This window comes from Eutrigla gurnardus (genome assembly GCF_963514095.1).
Source record: "Eutrigla gurnardus genome assembly, chromosome: 7".
In the NCBI taxonomy this organism is placed as follows: Eukaryota; Metazoa; Chordata; class Actinopteri; order Perciformes; family Triglidae; genus Eutrigla; species Eutrigla gurnardus.
In genome coordinates, this window is record NC_139921.1 from 1,323,030 (window position 1) to 1,340,238 (window position 17,209).

Consider the following 17,209-nt stretch of genomic DNA (forward strand, 5'->3'; position numbering starts at 1 on the left):
AAGGACTGGTCGAGTTCCCTCACACCCTAAGTCTGAAGTGAGGTCCCACCACTGGTCTGTAACAGGTCTGTAGTGTCAGTGGGTCCCACCACTGATCTGTAACAGGTCTGTAGTGTCAGTGGGTCCCACCACTGGTCTGTAACAGGTCTGTAGTCTCAGTGGGTCCCACCACTGGTCTGTAACAGGTCTGTAGTCTCAGTGGGTCCCACCACTGATCTGTAACAGGTCTGTAGTCTCAGTGGGTCCCACCACTGGTCTGTAACAGGTCTGTAGTCTCAGTGGGTCCCACCACTGGTCTGTAACAGGTCTGTAGTCTCAGTGGGTCCCACCACTGATCTGTAACAGGTCTGTAGTCTCAGTGGGTCCCACCACTGGTCTGTAACAGGTCTGTAGTCTCAGTGGGTCCCACCACTGGTCTGTAACAGGTCTGTAGTCTCAGTGGGTCCCACCACTGGTCTGTAACAGGTCTGTAGTGTCAGTGGGTGCTGCCCCCTACAGGCAGGTTGAAGACATGAGAACTAGTGTTGTAGTCTCACCCCTCTAACCAAAGAGCCTCCGATGATGCAACATGAGGATATTTGCGTCATCGGAGGCTCTTTTCCAGGACAGAAACACGGAGATCTCCGTCTGAAATGAGGGAACGATGACGACATTCAAACATACTACTGGGTTTAGAACACACAACGTAAAAACACTGATTCAAACACGAGACATTAAAAAAAAAAACGTTAGTTCATTTAAGTTTCATCTGAAGTCCTGAACGAGTGACAGCAGCTCCCCTCGCCACAGGAGGCATTTCACAGTTTGGTGATGAAGAGCGCCACCTACAGGAACTAAAAGTTTAAGTTCTAAACAACTGAACAAAATAACAGAGCGGAGCTTCGTCTAAAATCAAATGGCAATATTTTTTATTAAGTTAGGAAATCAAAATATTTAAGAAATGTAATTATATACACTGGTTCTGCTGTATGGATTTAAAAAAGGACAAAATAAGCTAATACATGTTATAGACTTTGCATTTCACACACTTATAAATAGTGATCTTGGATTCAAATCATAATGACAAGTTCATATCATCCTGGTGACTGAGTGTCTGATGTGCCTCCCAGCATTCATTTGTTCACAACACAAAATAAATTAAAATCAAGAACACTGTCACTGAACTGTCCTTAGGAATCTTAAAACTACACTAGAAAATACATGAAGCATATCTACCATGTGTTCCATGGGAAACAAAGAAAAGGCAATGGTATAAGAAATCATTTCTCATGAAATATTGGTCGGCCTTAAAACAAACGTTCAAGCGGTTTCAGTAAGGTCATAGACGACAGGAAGAAGAGGCAGTTTACCCACGAAGCATTCGCTGCTTGTTCAAAATATATGGAAAATAACATCGGTGCAAAACGAGTCAGAGCGTCTCGTGGCGAGCAACGAGCACCACGGTCAACAACTCTGCTGAGATTCACAGCTGCAGCAGCTAAAGTGGCGTTGAGTGGTGGGATCCAGTGTTGGTGACCGAAGGTTGGTGACCCGGGTGACTCAGCGTTGGTGACCTGGGTGACCAAGTGTTGGTGACCCGGGTGACCCAGCGTTGGTGACCGAAGGTTGGTGATCCGGCTGACCCAGCGTTGGTGACCCGGGTGACCCAGTGTTGGTGACCCGGCTGACCCAGCGTTGGTGACCGAAGGTTGGTGACCCCGGTGACCCAGCGTTGGTGACCGAAGGTTGGTGACCCGGCTGACCCAGCGTTGGTGACCCGGGTGACCCAGTGTTGGTGACCGAAGGTTGGTGACCCCGGTGACCCAGCGTTGGTGACCGAAGGTCGGTGACCCGGCTGACCCAGCGTTGGTGACCCGGGTGACCCAGTGTTGGTGACCGAAGGTTGGTGACCCGGGTGACCCAGCGTTAGTGACCCGGGTTACCCTGCGTTGGTGACCCGGGTGACCCAGTGTTGGTGACCCAGCGTTGGTGACCCAGTGTTGGTGACCCAGCGTTGGTGACCCAGCGTTGGTGACCCGGTCAGTGTTCCTCCTTTTCTCGGCCCTTCCTCTCCTTCTCGTCCTGCAGGGCCGTGCCCAGCTTCTTGATGAGCACTGACAGCACCTTGTCCAGCGGGTCCATCACGCCCCTCTGCAGCCACTTGGGAATCGTAGTCCGTGCATGGTGGAAGCCCAGTTTCTGCAGGATGTAGTCTACACCGACGGGGTCAATCTTGCGTCCCGTCCAGGAGATGAGCCTGAAGAAAAAAAACGTGTTTGGTTTACATTTTATTGCCAATACAATACTTATGTACTTAAACACACATGATTTTAACTTGGATTTTAACAGAGGGTCCGTTAACAGAGAGTCCGTTAACAGAGAGTCCGTTAACAGAGGGTCCGTTAACAGAGGGTCCGTTAACAGAGGGTCCGTTAACAGAGGGTCCGTTAACAGAGGGTCCGTTAACAGAGAGTCCGTTAACAGAGAGTCCGTTAACAGAGGGTCCGTTAACAGAGAGTCCGTTAACAGAGGGTCCGTTAACAGAGGGTCCGTTAACAGAGAGTCCGTTAACAGAGAGTCCGTTAACAGAGGGTCAACAGAGAGTCCGTTAACAGAGAGTCCGTTAACAGAGAGTCCGTTAACAGAGAGTCCGTTAACAGAGGGTCCGTTAACAGAGAGTCCGTTAACAGAGGGTCCGTTAACAGAGGGTCCGTTAACAGAGAGTCCGTTAACAGAGAGTCCGTTAACAGAGGGTCCGTTAACAGAGGGTCCGTTAACAGAGGGTCCGTTAACAGAGAGTCCGTTAACAGAGAGTCCGTTAACAGAGGGTCCGTTAACAGAGGGTCCGTTAACAGAGGGTCCGTTAACAGAGAGTCCGTTAACAGAGAGTCCGTTAACAGAGGGTCCGTTAACAGAGAGTCCGTTAACAGAGGGTCCGTTAACAGAGGGTCCGTTAACAGAGGGTCCGTTAACAGAGAATCCGTTAACAGAGGGTCCGTTAACAGAGGGTCCGTTAACAGAGGGTCCGTTAACAGAGGGTCCGTTAACAGAGGGTCCAACTCTGAATGTGAGCGGCGAGCGGCCATTACCTGAGAGTGGGCTCCAGGTGCCAGGTGTTGCACATGAACTCCCTCCAGTCCACCGTGGTGTAGTTGATGCCCTCGTCCTTGTCCGAGGAGCTGTCGTCGTGCAGCGCCGTCGGGCTCTTCTGGCCGGGCCGCGCCACGAACATCCGTGGGGCGAAAAGGGCTGAGGAAGAGGAGGAGGAAGGTCGTTTTATCACGTTCTTCAACACAACAAACATTCATCAATACCCCCGAAATCTGGAATAGACGGAGGCACTGTTCACATTACCCATCAGCCCCTGCTCATTAACCACAATCGATCAAGCTGAGATGAACATCTTCGATTCTCTTTTTGTCAGATGTAGAATTAAGAAAACAAAGTGGCGTCACGGCCATGAAGAATAAAGAGTGCTAATGTGTTCCTGGGCGACGATGAGAAAGCTCTTAAATGCGGCGAGCGTCGGGGTCTGACCTCCCCGCCGAGTGTGAAGACAACACTCGGCCGGCCGGGCTCCACGCTGCGCGTCCAACAGCAGACACACTGATGTGGCTCTTATCGTTATCTCTCCTCTGTGAGTCATTGTCTCGTCTAGTCTCTAAAAGAGGAGGTTTTATGGCTGAGCCTGTTGGAGACGACTAAACGTGGTTTATGTCCTCGCTGGGTCACAGAATGAAGACACACACCTTTCTCCTTCTCCTTCAGGTAGGCCGACACCAGGTCGTGGAGGAACATGATGAGCTCGGCGTCCATGGTGACACAGATGTGGTCCGTGAACTCTGTCACCACGCTGCACTCCACTTTGGGTTTGCTGTTGGAATCTGGAAGGAAGGAAAACGGGAGATAAAACATCTCTCCATCACCAACACGTACACCTTCACTTACCTTCTGATGAAACGGAAACAGGAACAAACTCGTTTTGTGTAAACATCAGTACAGCCAGCCACGTTGGGCCCCTAGACGCCGACCCCCAGCCACGTTAGGCCCCTAGACGCCGGCCCCCAGCCACGTTGGGCCCCTAGACGCCGACCCCCAGCCACGTTAGGCCCCTAGACGCCGACCCCCAGCCACGTTAGGCCCCTAGACGCCGGCCCCCAGCCACGTTGGGCCCCTAGACGCCGACCCCCAGCCACGTTAGGCCCCTAGACGCCGACCCCCAGCCACGTTAGGCCCCTAGACGCCGACCCCCAGCCACGTTGGGCCCCTAGACGCCGACCCCCAGCCACGTTAGGCCCCTAGACGCCGGCCCCCAGCCACGTTGGGCCCCTAGACGCCGACCCCCAGCCACGTTAGGCCCCTAGACGCCGACCCCCAGCCACGTTAGGCCCCTAGACGCCGACCCCCAGCCACGTTGGGCCCCTAGACGCCGACCCCCAGCCACGTTAGGCCCCTAGACGCCGACCCCCAGCCACGTTGGGCCCCTAGACGCCGACCCCCAGCCACGTTAGGCCCCTAGACGCCGACCCCCAACCACGTTAGGCCCCTAGACGCCGGCCCCCAGCCACGTTAGGCCCCTAGACGCCGACCCCCAGCCACGTTAGGCCCCTAGACGCCGACCCCCAGCCACGTTGGGCCCCTAGACGCCGACCCCCAGCCACGTTAGGCCCCTAGACGCCGGCCCCCAGCCACGTTAGGCCCCTAGACGCCGACCCCCAGCCACGTTAGGCCCCTAGACGCCGACCCCCAGCCACGTTAGGCCCCTAGACGCCGACCCCCAGCCACGTTAGGCCCCTAGATGCCGACCCCCAGCCACGTTGGGCCCCTAGACGCCAACCCCCAGCCACGTTAGGCCCCTAGACGCCGACCCCCAGCCACGTTGGGCCCCTAGACCCTGGCCCCCAGCCACGTTGGGCCCCTAGACGCCGGCCCCCAGCCACGTTGGGCCCCTAGATGCCGACCCCCAGCCACGTTGGGCCCCTAGACGCCGACCCCCAGCCACGTTGGGCCCCTAGACGCCGACCCCCAGCCACGTTAGGCCCCTAGACGCCGGCCCCCAGCCACGTTAGGCCCCTAGACGCCGACCCCCAGCCACGTTAGGCCCCTAGACGCCGACCCCCAGCCACGTTAGGCCCCTAGACGCCGACCCCCAGCCACGTTAGGCCCCTAGATGCCGACCCCCAGCCACGTTGGGCCCCTAGACGCCAACCGCCAGCCACGTTAGGCCCCTAGACGCCGACCCCCAGCCACGTTGGGCCCCTAGACCCTGGCCCCCAGCCACGTTGGGCCCCTAGACGCCGGCCCCCAGCCACGTTGGGACCCTAGACGCCGGCCCCCAGCTACGTTGGGACCCTAGACGCCGGCCCCCAGCCACGTTGGGCCCCTAGACCCTGGCCCCCAGCCACGTTGGGCCCCTAGACGCCGACCCCCAGCCACGTTAGGCCCCTAGACGCCGACCCCCAGCCACGTTAGGCCCCTAGATGCCGACCCCCAGCCACGTTAGGCCCCTAGACGCCGACCCCCAGCCACGTTGGGCCCCTAGACGCCGACCCCCAGCCACGTTGGGCCCCTAGACGCCGACCCCCAGCCACGTTGGGCCCCTAGATGCCGACCCCCAGCCACGTTGGGCCCCTAGACGCCGGCCCCCAGCCACGTTAGGCCCCTAGACGCCGGCCCCCAGCCACGTTAGGCCCCTAGACGCCGGCCCCCAGCCACGTTGGGACCCTAGATGCCGACCCCCAGCCACGTTGGGCCCCTAGACGCCGGCCCCCAGCCACGTTAGGCCCCTAGACGCCGGCCCCCAGCCACGTTAGGCCCCTAGACGCCGGCCCCCAGCCACGTTAGGCCCCTAGACGCCGGCCCCCAGCCACGTTGGGACCCTAGACGCCGGCCCCCAGCTACGTTGGGATCCTAGACGCCGGCCCCCAGCCACGTTGGGACCCTAGACGCCGGCCCCCAGCTACGTTGGGACCCTAGACGCCGGCCCCCAGCTACGTTGGGACCCTAGACGGCGGCCCCCAGCAACGTTGGCCCCTAGATGCCGACCCCCAGCCACGTTAGGCCCCTAGACGCCGACCCCCAGCCACGTTGGGCCCCTAGACGCCGGCCCCCAGCCACGTTAGGCCCCTAGACGCCGGCCCCCAGCCACGTTAGGCCCCTAGACGCCGGCCCCCAGCCACGTTAGGCCCCTAGACGCCGGCCCCCAGCCACGTTGGGACCCTAGACGCCGGCCCCCAGCTACGTTGGGATCCTAGACGCCGGCCCCCAGCCACGTTGGGACCCTAGACGCCGGCCCCCAGCTACGTTGGGACCCTAGACGGCGGCCCCCAGCAACGTTGGCCCCTAGATGCGATATCGGCCCCTCTGACGTGATAAAAAGATGCCTGACTGCCTTGTGGGCTCCAGTCCTACCTGTTAGAGAAGGTTCTTCAGGATCCTGCATGTGAATGGACTTGAACTCCAGTTGCATTCTGGGAAGAGCAAAGATGGTCTCGGTCTCGTGGTTGTAGCTGGAGGAGCTGCGGAAGCTGCTCAGCAGACTGGAGCTTTTGGCGGCGGCGCCGCTCTCCTGGTTGTTGGCTTCCACGTTCCTGAGCAAGTTCAACTCTGGAAGCGGAGATAAGAGGAGAGTTGAAGCCGTTCACACTTCTCTGCTTTGTTCAACACTATCTGCAGCTTTTTTACATTCCAGATAGCAGCTGCAGAGCGGCAGACACAGAGGGGGAAGTGCTGCCTGACTTCTTTTAGCAGGAGGAAAGTTTAAAGTTAAAGAAGATATGACAGAGAAGCAGCCATTTGCATTCTGTCAGCACTATGAGCTCAAACTAAAGAGATCCTCCCTTTACGCAGGTTGCTGAGCGACTGTGTGGCCGATCTGTATACACATGCAGGATGTGTCTTCTAGATCTAGAAGACACATGCAGGATGTGTCTTCTAGATCTAGAAGACACATGCAGGATGTGTCTTCTAGATCTAGAAGACACATGCAGGATGTGTCTTCTAGATCTAGTTTCATTGAACATGTCAAGACAGACAAAAGGTACGTATGATACAGTTTCATGTCAGTGTCATAATATTCAGGGTTAGTTTAGAGTTTCACACAGTGAGACACAGATCTGAGATCATCCGGCCCATGAAGCCCCCGGTTACCTTCGTTCCTCATGGCGGTGACGTAGTTGAACCACTCTTTGACCGTGGCAACGCCGTGTGGGGGGTTCTCGTGCCGCCGCCGGGTTATCTTGGTGATGGTGGCCATCGGACTCTCCAGGGCACCGCAGGGTTTGGTCACCATGGTGTTGTGGCCCAGGTGGAAGTCCAGCGTCTGAACGATGTAGGTGGAATCATCTTTGGGGCCTGGATGTGACAAGAGACACAAGCATGACGCCATCGGCACGACGCCATCGGCACGACGCCATCGGCACAACGTCGTCGTTATTCTAACAAACCAACACTCCCGGCTCTCACCGTCCTCCCAGATCTTCTGCGCCTCCGTCCAGAAGGCGATGTTGGGCTCCTCCAGGTGGAACAGAGCCCACGACTTGGAGCGGAAGTTGGGCCCGTGGAAGCAGGCCAGGGTCATGTGGTTGCCATGGAGACTCATGGAGCCGCCCAGCTGCACCGTGTCCTCCGGCAGCGGCATCTGGAAGAGGGAGATGTGGCAGCCGGCGATGACCTTCAGCACGCCGGGCCAGTGGCGGTGGTGGGCTGCATCCATGTCTGTGGGACAGAGAGACGGCCAATGAGACGTGAGGGGGCGTGGCCATGCAGTGTGTTGTTTTCATCCATATATGGGATATCACCGTTAGTTTTTAATTATCTCATTACACGTATTAGAACTACCAACACCCTCTGTAGAACCAGCACACTTACACAGCTCTGCAGATCCCTTCTCTGCGTTGATGATGGGGGTTTTGGGGGGCAGATAGGGACCGGGGCCCCAGGTGGACAGGGCCCGCTTGCTGGTGTCGAACTGCTGAGTGAAAAACTCCTGCAGCTTCATGCCGATCTTGATGAGGTCCGGGGTGGTGGAGCGTGAAATGATCACCTGGAAAATGTCCCACTGCAGGTCTCCGTGGACGAAGATCTCACTGGAAGGATGGAGGGAGGGGGGGTTAGACACTTCAGACTGCAGTGGAAAACACCACGACAGCTCTGCTGCTAAGCCATTAAGAAACCCACAACCGTGCAGTGACCTCACACCTCTTCTCTGATAGGCTGGTGTCCACGGTGCACAGGTTGACCTTCCACTCGTCTTGGAGCTGCAGGTCGGCGTTGCTGAAGACGCCCATCAGGATGCTGGAGCCCATGTAGTCCACACGCGCCTCAGTGGAGCCCATGGTGATCTGGATCTTGTGGCTGGGCTGCTGGTTGGGGTGTTCGGAGATGTGGGCTGGAAAACAGCGGGTCGGTTAGTGGCGGCGGCGTGACGCTTATATACGGAGGACACGGCGAGGATGGAGCGATGACGAGGCGGTGAAAAGGTGGAGTGTTACGTCCAACTTCTCACACTTCTAAGTGTGGTCCAAACACACACCTGCAGTTAGTATTTATCTCCATAGGGGGCGCCAAAGAAAACGACAGATCTGACATTGGAACTAACCAAACACACATCTGTCAACGTCCAATGAGGTGGTTAATGCAGCAGTGATCCTTTAGAGGTTTGGAGAATGAAACACTCAACACGTTGACTCACATGTACGTATGAGGCATGGAAATATCCTCTACAGAGAAAGTCTATTTCACGGCTCCCGGTGCAGGACTCTGGCTCAGATCCAGATCCACTAACGAGTGGAGCAGCAGCTGTCTGAGGGGGATCCTGTGTTTACTTACAGACCATCTCCAGGGTGTTGACGTCGATGTTGCCGCCCACCACCCCGCCCTTGGAGTCCAGCTTGGAGCGGCCGAGGCCCACCGACATGCTGATCTCTCGGTCCCGGTTGCTGCCGACTGACAGGCGGCCCTGACTCTTCAGCCCACTGGTGGTCCAGCTGGGGGGGGCACACACACACACACACACAGAGAGACACACACACACACACACACACACACACACACACACACACACACACACACACACAGACACACACACACAGACACACACACACACACACACACACACACACACACACACACACACACACACACACACACACACACACACACACACACACACACACACACACACACACACACACACACACACACACACACCAGGGTGAGACGCTGCTGGATAATGAAGTGTCTCTGGGAACCAGCGATAAACAAAGCGACCTCATCGCTGCAGAGAGACGTGGAGCATGGGAGGGAATACATTGGAACTCTAGAGAAGCTCTCCTGCACAGAATGCAGCACAGTGCTTTAACATGTATATCATCTAAAAATGAGAGACACTGATAAAGCTAGAGGCTGAATTAAAACGATAGTTTTGAGTTGTGGTTAGAAACTGTCAGCTGAGTCGGCAGGTCTACTATTTAAAGATGGAGCTCCGTATCTCGGGCTTGGCGGCTCAAAGAAGGACAGCCTGAAGGTTTTTGCGGTGACCTTGGGAAGCGTTGGAGAGCAGCTGTGGAGCTTCTTAAACCACGGGGAGAGTGATGTAGAAACTAACAGGAGGGCTTTAAACTCAATCCCAGAAGATACAGGGAGCCGGAGGATAGTCTGGGGATCTCTGCAGGGTCAGCTGACCAAACACCTGCTGGGACGGCCAGAGCACGGCTACAGGTCTACAGGTACAGGACTACGGGTCCAGGTCTACGGGTCTACAGACACAGGTCTATGGGTACAGGTGAACAGGTCTACGGGTACGGGTCTACGGGTCCAGGTCTACGGGTCTACAGACACAGGTCTATGGGTCTACGGGTACAGACATAGGTCTACGGGTACGGGTCTACAGGGCTACAGACACAGGTCTATGGGTACAGGTGAACAGGTCTACGGGTACGGGTCTACAGGGCTACAGGTCTACAGACACAGGTCTACGGGTACAGGTGAACAGGTCCACATTGAAACTGGACCACTCACGTATTGTTGCCCATGACGTTGCTCATGTTCATCTGGACGGTGAGCTGCTTCAGGTTGATGGCGAACACCACCAGAGTCTCCCAGGGCGCCCCCTGCTGGCCGGCGGCCTTCCCGTTCTTACTGAAGGACGGGGTGGAGGTCTTGGTCACCGAATCTGGAGGGGAAGCAGCAGAGATTAGTGGTGAGGCGGAGACCATGAGTCCTCATCACATGGCGTTCTGTCGGCGTCACCTCTCCGCGGAGCAGACGAGTCCGACACGCTCCTGGTGCGTCCGGGTGCCGGGGACTTGAGGTGGCCCAGGCCTCCCGGGGACACGTTGCTGCCGGCCGAGTGCTCCGAGAAGACGTTGGGGGACTGAGGCATGTGCTGGGTCCCAGTGCTGCCGTCCCACGTCCTCCAGTAGGCCTTGCGGCTGGACTCGGGGGACAGATGCTGGGTGACGTTCTCCGCAGAGTCGGGCGTGGCGGGGCCCGAGGCTGCAGCGAAGGAAAAGGGTGAGGTCAGAGGTGGAAACGTGGTGTCGTGGGAGGAAGTTAAACCTGAACACCAGCTAAACTCGCGGAGGTCAGGAGGTCCACCAACGCCGTCTGGTGGTTGTACCGGCCAATCAGGCTGCAGTTTACATCCACGTCTTTCAGTTATCAGACATGTGCATTAAATGGTCAGAATCAGAATATGAATTCTGGAGTCATGGCAGCTGTAACAGCAGAACCCAGCGATGGACGTTAGTAAACACGGACCAGGTCCTCCAGGACTCACCTGGCAGGTTGATGGTCTGGTCTCCCAGGAAGAGGCGTCTGGCGATGCTTCGGCGGTACCAGGCTCTGGGGAAGGCCAGGATCTCGCTGAGTCGCCTCATGTCGTACTTGAAGGAAGCCGAGCCGATGTCACACACAGCTGAGGGAGAAGATGTGTTCAGACACGATGCCTTTAAAAGGAGCGTTTACCTGCTTCCATACATGAGGTGAGAGGTGACACTCGATGTGTGGTGATGAGGTGTAGCGCTGTCCGTGGTGCTGAATGAGATCCATCGAATATTCTCTAAACTACACAGCAAATTAATTCATGTGGCGATAAACCATTTTGAAAGATGAATAAATCATCTACTGCTGATAATGTGTTTCATTTCCCTTCTGTTGTATCACTACAAATAGGATTTATTACATTTCCAGAAAACCCACTCCAGTCGGAGTGATGCTCAGCTTACCGGAGATGTTGATGAGGGTGGTGTCCATCTTGCCACCTTTGGCAGGAATGAAGCTCTCGATGAAGGTGGGCCCTCCGGTACGCCGGATCCTGGACAAGCTGACCTTCACAAACTCCAGGTTGATGCTGAGAGAGTCCTTCCTTCCTGTGACCGAGGACGGCTCCTCGTCGACGGTTCCTTCAGGAAGAAAGAGGTCTGAATGGGCTACATGTCTCCACAGTCTGGTACATCGTATCCAGTACATTAACTGCAGCCCTGCATCATTATGCACTAGAATATTAACACATCTGAATACCCAGCGGCCCCGGGCCCGGGGGCAGGCCCGTGACGGCAGACTTCTGCTTCCCGGCGCCGTAGGGGTGGAAGACGTAGAGGGAGAAGTCAGACATGCAGGCGGTGAAGCTGAGGCCCGAGGAGTTGCTGGGGGGGGCGGTGAGGTCCGACTGGCTGCTGCTGTGGCGGCTCCTGCCCAGAGGGCTGCCTAGCAACGGGGACGCTGGAGGGAGGCAAGGGGAGGACAGGCATTCGTCAACATTCATCAACAGAGCCATCGGGAGCCACCAGGGTTGTTTCCACCTTACTGGGATGTTATAGGTTATATTCACCTGTAGTGGAAGTTACATTCATTCACAATTCAATATTACAATGTCATATGTATGTAAAACGCTGTCCTCAAGGTGATTAATGAAATATGGTGAGGAATATAAAACAGTGAGACTGTATTGTTGCTATGCAGATGTTGCTCTTCGCCCTCCTGTCTCTCTGAAGGAGAACAGAAACGGTGTGTCTGGGTTTGAGTGCAGCACACGTTCACATATTACATGGAATCAGAGGAGCATAATGTGTGGATGTGAAGCAGAAAAGGAATCAGCAGGCAAGTTGGTGAAGCTGCATGATCTTGCAAAAAGACAGACTGGAGAGCAACATGCTGATTGGACGAGAAGAAGCTGGGAGCAACATCCCATAGATCCTCTCAGAGTTAAAGAAACCCTCCACAGGACGTGCTCCACATACCTTTGCTGGGAGGCGGTTTGGGGATGTGCTGGCCTGGCGGGGTGGAGGAGGGGTGGTGGGCTCCCTCGGTGGGGTGGGCTCCCGTCGGGGTCTCCAGCTCCCCGCGGTTGGAGGAGAAGACCAGGTCCAGAGAGGGCAGCTTCAGCATACACTCCACCCTGGACATGGGCAGGCAGCTGAAGCGGATCTGAGAGGGCTGAAACACATCATTACTCAGAGAACGCTGTCTGAATGTGACCTGATAAAACAACAGACGGATATATTAAATGAGTAATAATAAATAAACATCACCCAGAGCACACATGCGATTCTCTTTGAATAGCTTCAAAGAGATGATTTACCTTTCAAACAGCTGAAAGGTGAACCTAAACTAGAATCTCAGAAGGTTGAGTGTGAAGTTACTATTCCAGCTGTGATGAGAGACTGGCGGAGGCTTCTTTGTTTCTGGAATATACCGTCCCAGCATTAAGGATGGGAATGAAAAGAGTTAAGAGTCCTGTTGGGACCAGTACCTGGACTCTGACGTAGACCACCACGTCCACAGGGAAGGAGGAGTAGGCCGATGTGGAGGAGGAGACCAGAGAGGTGGTAGACTCCTCCAGCTGCTCCACCGGGTCAAACTGACCCATGTCCTCCTCCTGTGACGCCACAGCTGGTGGGAGGAGCACAAGAACCGATTACTACTGGGGCCAGGAGCCCAGAACCCCGGAACCCAGCGACTCAGTAACCCAGGAGCCCAGAACCCCGGAACCCAGCGACTCAGTAACCCAGGAGCCCAGAACCCCAGAACCCAGCGACTCAGTAACCCAGGAGCCCAGGGACCCAGGAACCCAGCGACCCAGGAGCCCAGAACCCCGGAACCCAGCGACTCAGTAACCCAGGAGCCCAGAACCCCGGAACCCAGCGACTCAGTAACCCAGGAGCCCAGAACCCCAGAACCCAGCGACTCAGTAACCCAGGAGCCCAGAACCCCGGAACCCAGCGACTCAGTAACCCAGGAGCCCAGAACCCCGGAACCCAGCGACTCAGTAACCCAGGAGCCCAGAACCCCGGAACCCAGCGACTCAGTAACCCAGGAGCCCAGAACCCCGGAACCCAGCGACTCAGTAACCCAGGAGCCCAGAACCCCGGAACCCAGCGACTCAGTAACCCAGGAGCCCAGAACCCCGGAACCCAGCGACTCAGTAACCTAGGAGCCCAGGGACCCAGGAACCCAGGAGCCCAGAACCCCGGAACCCAGCGACTCAGTAACCCAGGAGCCCAGAACCCCGGAACCCAGCGACTCAGTAACCTAGGAGCCCAGGGACCCAGGAACCCAGCGACTCAGTAACCCAGGAGCCCAGAACCCCGGAACCCAGCGACTCAGTAACCCAGGAGCCCAGAACCCTGGAACCAAGCGACTCAGTAACCCAGGAGCCCAGAACCCCGGAACCCAGCGACTCAGTAACCCAGGAGCCCAGGGACCCAGGAACCCAGGAGCCCAGAACCCCGGAACCCAGCGACTCAGTAACCCAGGAGCCCAGAACCCCGGAACCCAGCGACTCAGTAACCCAGGAGCCCAGAACCCCGGAACCCAGCGACTCAGTAACCCAGGAGCCCAGAACCCCGGAACCCAGCGACTCAGTAACCCAGGAGCCCAGAACCCCAGAACCCAGCGACTCAGTAACCCAGGAGCCCAGGGACCCAGCGACCCAGGAACCCAGGAGCCCAGAACCCCGGAACCCAGCGACTCAGTAACCCAGGAGCCCAGAACCCCGGAACCCAGCGACTCAGTAACCCAGGAGCCCAGAACCCCGGAACCCAGCGACTCAGTAACCTAGGAGCCCAGGGACCCAGGAACCCAGGAGCCCAGAACCCCGGAACCCAGCGACTCAGTAACCCAGGAGCCCAGAACCCCGGAACCCAGCGACTCAGTAACCTAGGAGCCCAGGGACCCAGGAACCCAGCGACTCAGTAACCCAGGAGCCCAGAACCCCGGAACCCAGCGACTCAGTAACCCAGGAGCCCAGAACCCTGGAACCAAGCGACTCAGTAACCCAGGAGCCCAGAACCCCGGAACCCAGCGACTCAGTAACCCAGGAGCCCAGGGACCCAGGAACCCAGGAGCCCAGAACCCCGGAACCCAGCGACTCAGTAACCCAGGAGCCCAGAACCCCGGAACCCAGCGACTCAGTAACCCAGGAGCCCAGAACCCCGGAACCCAGCGACTCAGTAACCCAGGAGCCCAGAACCCCGGAACCCAGCGACTCAGTAACCCAGGAGCCCAGGGACCCAGGAACCCAGCGACCCAGGAGCCCAGAACCCCGGAACCCAGCGACTCAGTAACCCAGGAGCCCAGAACCCCGGAACCCAGCGACTCAGTAACCCAGGAGCCCAGAACCCCGGAACCCAGCGACTCAGTAACCCAGGAGCCCAGAACCCCGGAACCCAGCGACTCAGTAACCCAGGAGCCCAGAACCCTGGAACCAAGCGACTCAGTAACCCAGGAGCCCAGAACCCCGGAACCCAGCGACTCAGTAACCCAGGAGCCCAGGGACCCAGGAACCCAGGAGCCCAGAACCCCGGAACCCAGCGACTCAGTAACCCAGGAGCCCAGAACCCCGGAACCCAGCGACTCAGTAACCCAGGAGCCCAGAACCCCGGAACCCAGCGACTCAGTAACCCAGGAGCCCAGAACCCCGGAACCCAGCGACTCAGTAACCCAGGAGCCCAGAACCCCAGAACCCAGCGACTCAGTAACCCAGGAGCCCAGGGACCCAGCGACCCAGGAACCCAGGAGCCCAGAACCCCGGAACCCAGCGACTCAGTAACCCAGGAGCCCAGAACCCCGGAACCCAGCGACTCAGTAACCCAGGAGCCCAGAACCCCGGAACCCAGCGACTCAGTAACCTAGGAGCCCAGGGACCCAGGAACCCAGGAGCCCAGAACCCCGGAACCCAGCGACTCAGTAACCCAGGAGCCCAGAACCCCGGAACCCAGCGACTCAGTAACCTAGGAGCCCAGGGACCCAGGAACCCAGGAGCCCAGAACCCCGGAACCCAGCGACTCAGTAACCCAGGAGCCCAGAACCCCGGAACCCAGCGACTCAGTAACCTAGGAGCCCAGGGACCCAGGAACCCAGGAGCCCAGAACCCCGGAACCCAGCGACTCAGTAACCCAGGAGCCCAGAACCCCGGAACCCAGCGACTCAGTAACCTAGGAGCCCAGGGACCCAGGAACCCAGGAGCCCAGAACCCCGGAACCCAGCGACTCAGTAACCAGGAGCCCAGAACCCCGGAACCCAGCGACTCAGTAACCCAGGAGCCCAGAACCCCGGAACCCAGCGACTCAGTAACCCAGGAGCCCAGAACCCCGGAACCCAGCGACTCAGTAACCCAGGAGCCCAGCGACCCAGGAACCCAGGAGCCTAGGAACCCAGCGACTCAGTAACCCAGGAGCCCAGGGACCCAGCGATCCAGGAACCCAGGAGCCCAGAACCCCGGAACCCAGCGACTCAGTAACCCAGGAGCCCAGGGACCCAGGAACCCAGCGACCCAGGAGCCCAGAACCCAGCGACTCAGTAACCTAGCAACCGGATCAGGATCCGTACGGATGGGGCCACCCACAAACCTGCGTAGCCCCGTTCCACCGGCGTGATGGGGATGGTCTCCAGGGCTTTCTCCAGGAAGTCCAGCAGACAGGGGCTGATGACCATTTCCTCCGGCAGCGTCTGCAGGGCCACCCAGGCATACAGCTTGGCGGTCTTCACCCCGCCGCTGCCCTTTCCTTTGGCTGCAAAGACACATGGGAGTTTGAGTCAGCTGCTGCCGCTGGGAGCTCCAGCTTTAGATGCAACGCATTAACATGTTGTTTTGTTTTCTCTTTGGCATCGCTGCATTAATATGCACGAGCCGATCAAAGGTGTCCTCTGGATCCTCGCCTTCAAACAACGGATGACATCACATGCATTTGATTGGGTGAGTCCTAGTGTAAAATCATCAGAGCGCAGCAGTGAGTAGATGGTGCTAGGCATGCAAGGAGGATGAGGGAATGCTCAGTACCTGATGGGATAGGTGGGGGCGGGGGAGGTAGGAGCGAGTTAGTCTTGCTTTGGACTGGTGTGGGAGGGTTTGGAGGGCCGCTATCTTTCATACCATACAGCTTGGACTCTTTGGAGAGAGTGCGAGGCAGCGAGGATCCACGTGAGGTGTTGGGCGACTCCGTCTTCAGGGTCTTGGAGTTGTAGTGCAACTGGAGGAGAGGAGGCGGAGAATGAGTGGTTGAAAGTACAAACAGTCCAGAGAGAAACCCGTCGGACGCTGAGGCTCACCTTCACGTCGACTCCTGGAATGTAGAAGACGGTGGTCTCCATGTCGTTGGATTTGGTGGGCAGGGAAGAGGGACACTTCTTTCCAGCCAGGAGGTGGGTGGTGGAGGTGTAGGCGGGCTGCAGCTTCTTCTTCTTGGGAGGAGACTCCTGGTCCAGACTCCTGAGGCTGCGCTCACAGCTCCTACAAACCCAGAGGGATGTTTAGAGATCTGAATGGAGAACGTTTACTTCTCGTTTCCACCGAGGACAACAGATCATCACTTTGATTTAACTCCTGACTTCACATTGAGAAGGGAGAGTCAAATTCAAGCACTTTCCAAGCATTTCAAGGTGCATTTCCATGCTTTTCCAGCCCCTTCCAGCTGTGGTAAACTCCATATTTGTACCAATCCAATGGTCAGTATTCAGTCTACTTATGATGTCACTTGTTCATCACATTAAATGAGATGTTATTGTCCTCTAAACAACCAACATGATGTTTGGAGACAGCTTTTTACAGAAGGACCACAAATGAAAGGAAAACTAATTCCACTAACAGATCCACAGAAATATAATCACCAACTATTTTCATCATCTGTTCATCATCAAAAGTCATTTTTCATAAAGAAATGTCAGAAAATGCTGTTTTCAGTCCCTCAGATATGGAGATCTTCTTTTCTCTGTTCTATCATAGATGTCA

At 56.9% G+C, this 17,209-nt stretch overlaps 1 protein-coding gene across 6 annotated transcripts in view; it reads right to left on the minus strand.

Annotated features, from left to right (window-relative positions):
- Nucleotides 1-886: 886 nt before the first annotated feature.
- Nucleotides 887-17,209, minus strand: part of kiaa1109 (KIAA1109) — an 82,726-nt gene continuing 66,403 nt past the window's right edge. For 4 of the 6 annotated variants that reach the window (XM_084014091.1, XM_084014088.1, XM_084014089.1 and 1 more), the window contains 19 exons: nucleotides 16,531-16,711; nucleotides 16,262-16,451; nucleotides 15,831-15,992; nucleotides 12,734-12,873; nucleotides 12,222-12,417; nucleotides 11,503-11,703; nucleotides 11,208-11,384; nucleotides 10,760-10,897; nucleotides 10,231-10,476; nucleotides 10,000-10,153; nucleotides 8,809-8,966; nucleotides 8,179-8,368; nucleotides 7,849-8,066; nucleotides 7,444-7,695; nucleotides 7,129-7,332; nucleotides 6,391-6,585; nucleotides 3,729-3,863; nucleotides 3,069-3,228; nucleotides 887-2,236 (listed from right to left, as the gene is read on the minus strand). In XM_084014091.1, coding sequence (XP_083870217.1) covers nucleotides 2,020-2,236; nucleotides 3,069-3,228; nucleotides 3,729-3,863; nucleotides 6,391-6,585; nucleotides 7,129-7,332; nucleotides 7,444-7,695; nucleotides 7,849-8,066; nucleotides 8,179-8,368; nucleotides 8,809-8,966; nucleotides 10,000-10,153; nucleotides 10,231-10,476; nucleotides 10,760-10,897; nucleotides 11,208-11,384; nucleotides 11,503-11,703; nucleotides 12,222-12,417; nucleotides 12,734-12,873; nucleotides 15,831-15,992; nucleotides 16,262-16,451; nucleotides 16,531-16,711 — 3,514 coding nt within the window. In that variant the 3' untranslated portion in view covers nucleotides 887-2,019. Of the gene's footprint in view, nucleotides 2,237-3,068; nucleotides 3,229-3,728; nucleotides 3,864-6,390; nucleotides 6,586-7,128; nucleotides 7,696-7,848; nucleotides 8,067-8,178; nucleotides 8,369-8,808; nucleotides 8,967-9,999; nucleotides 10,154-10,230; nucleotides 10,477-10,759; nucleotides 10,898-11,207; nucleotides 11,385-11,502; nucleotides 11,704-12,221; nucleotides 12,418-12,733; nucleotides 12,874-15,830; nucleotides 15,993-16,261; nucleotides 16,452-16,530; nucleotides 16,712-17,209 lie in introns of all 6 variants that reach the window. The other 2 variants (XM_084014087.1, XM_084014086.1) reach the window with 1 other exon arrangement.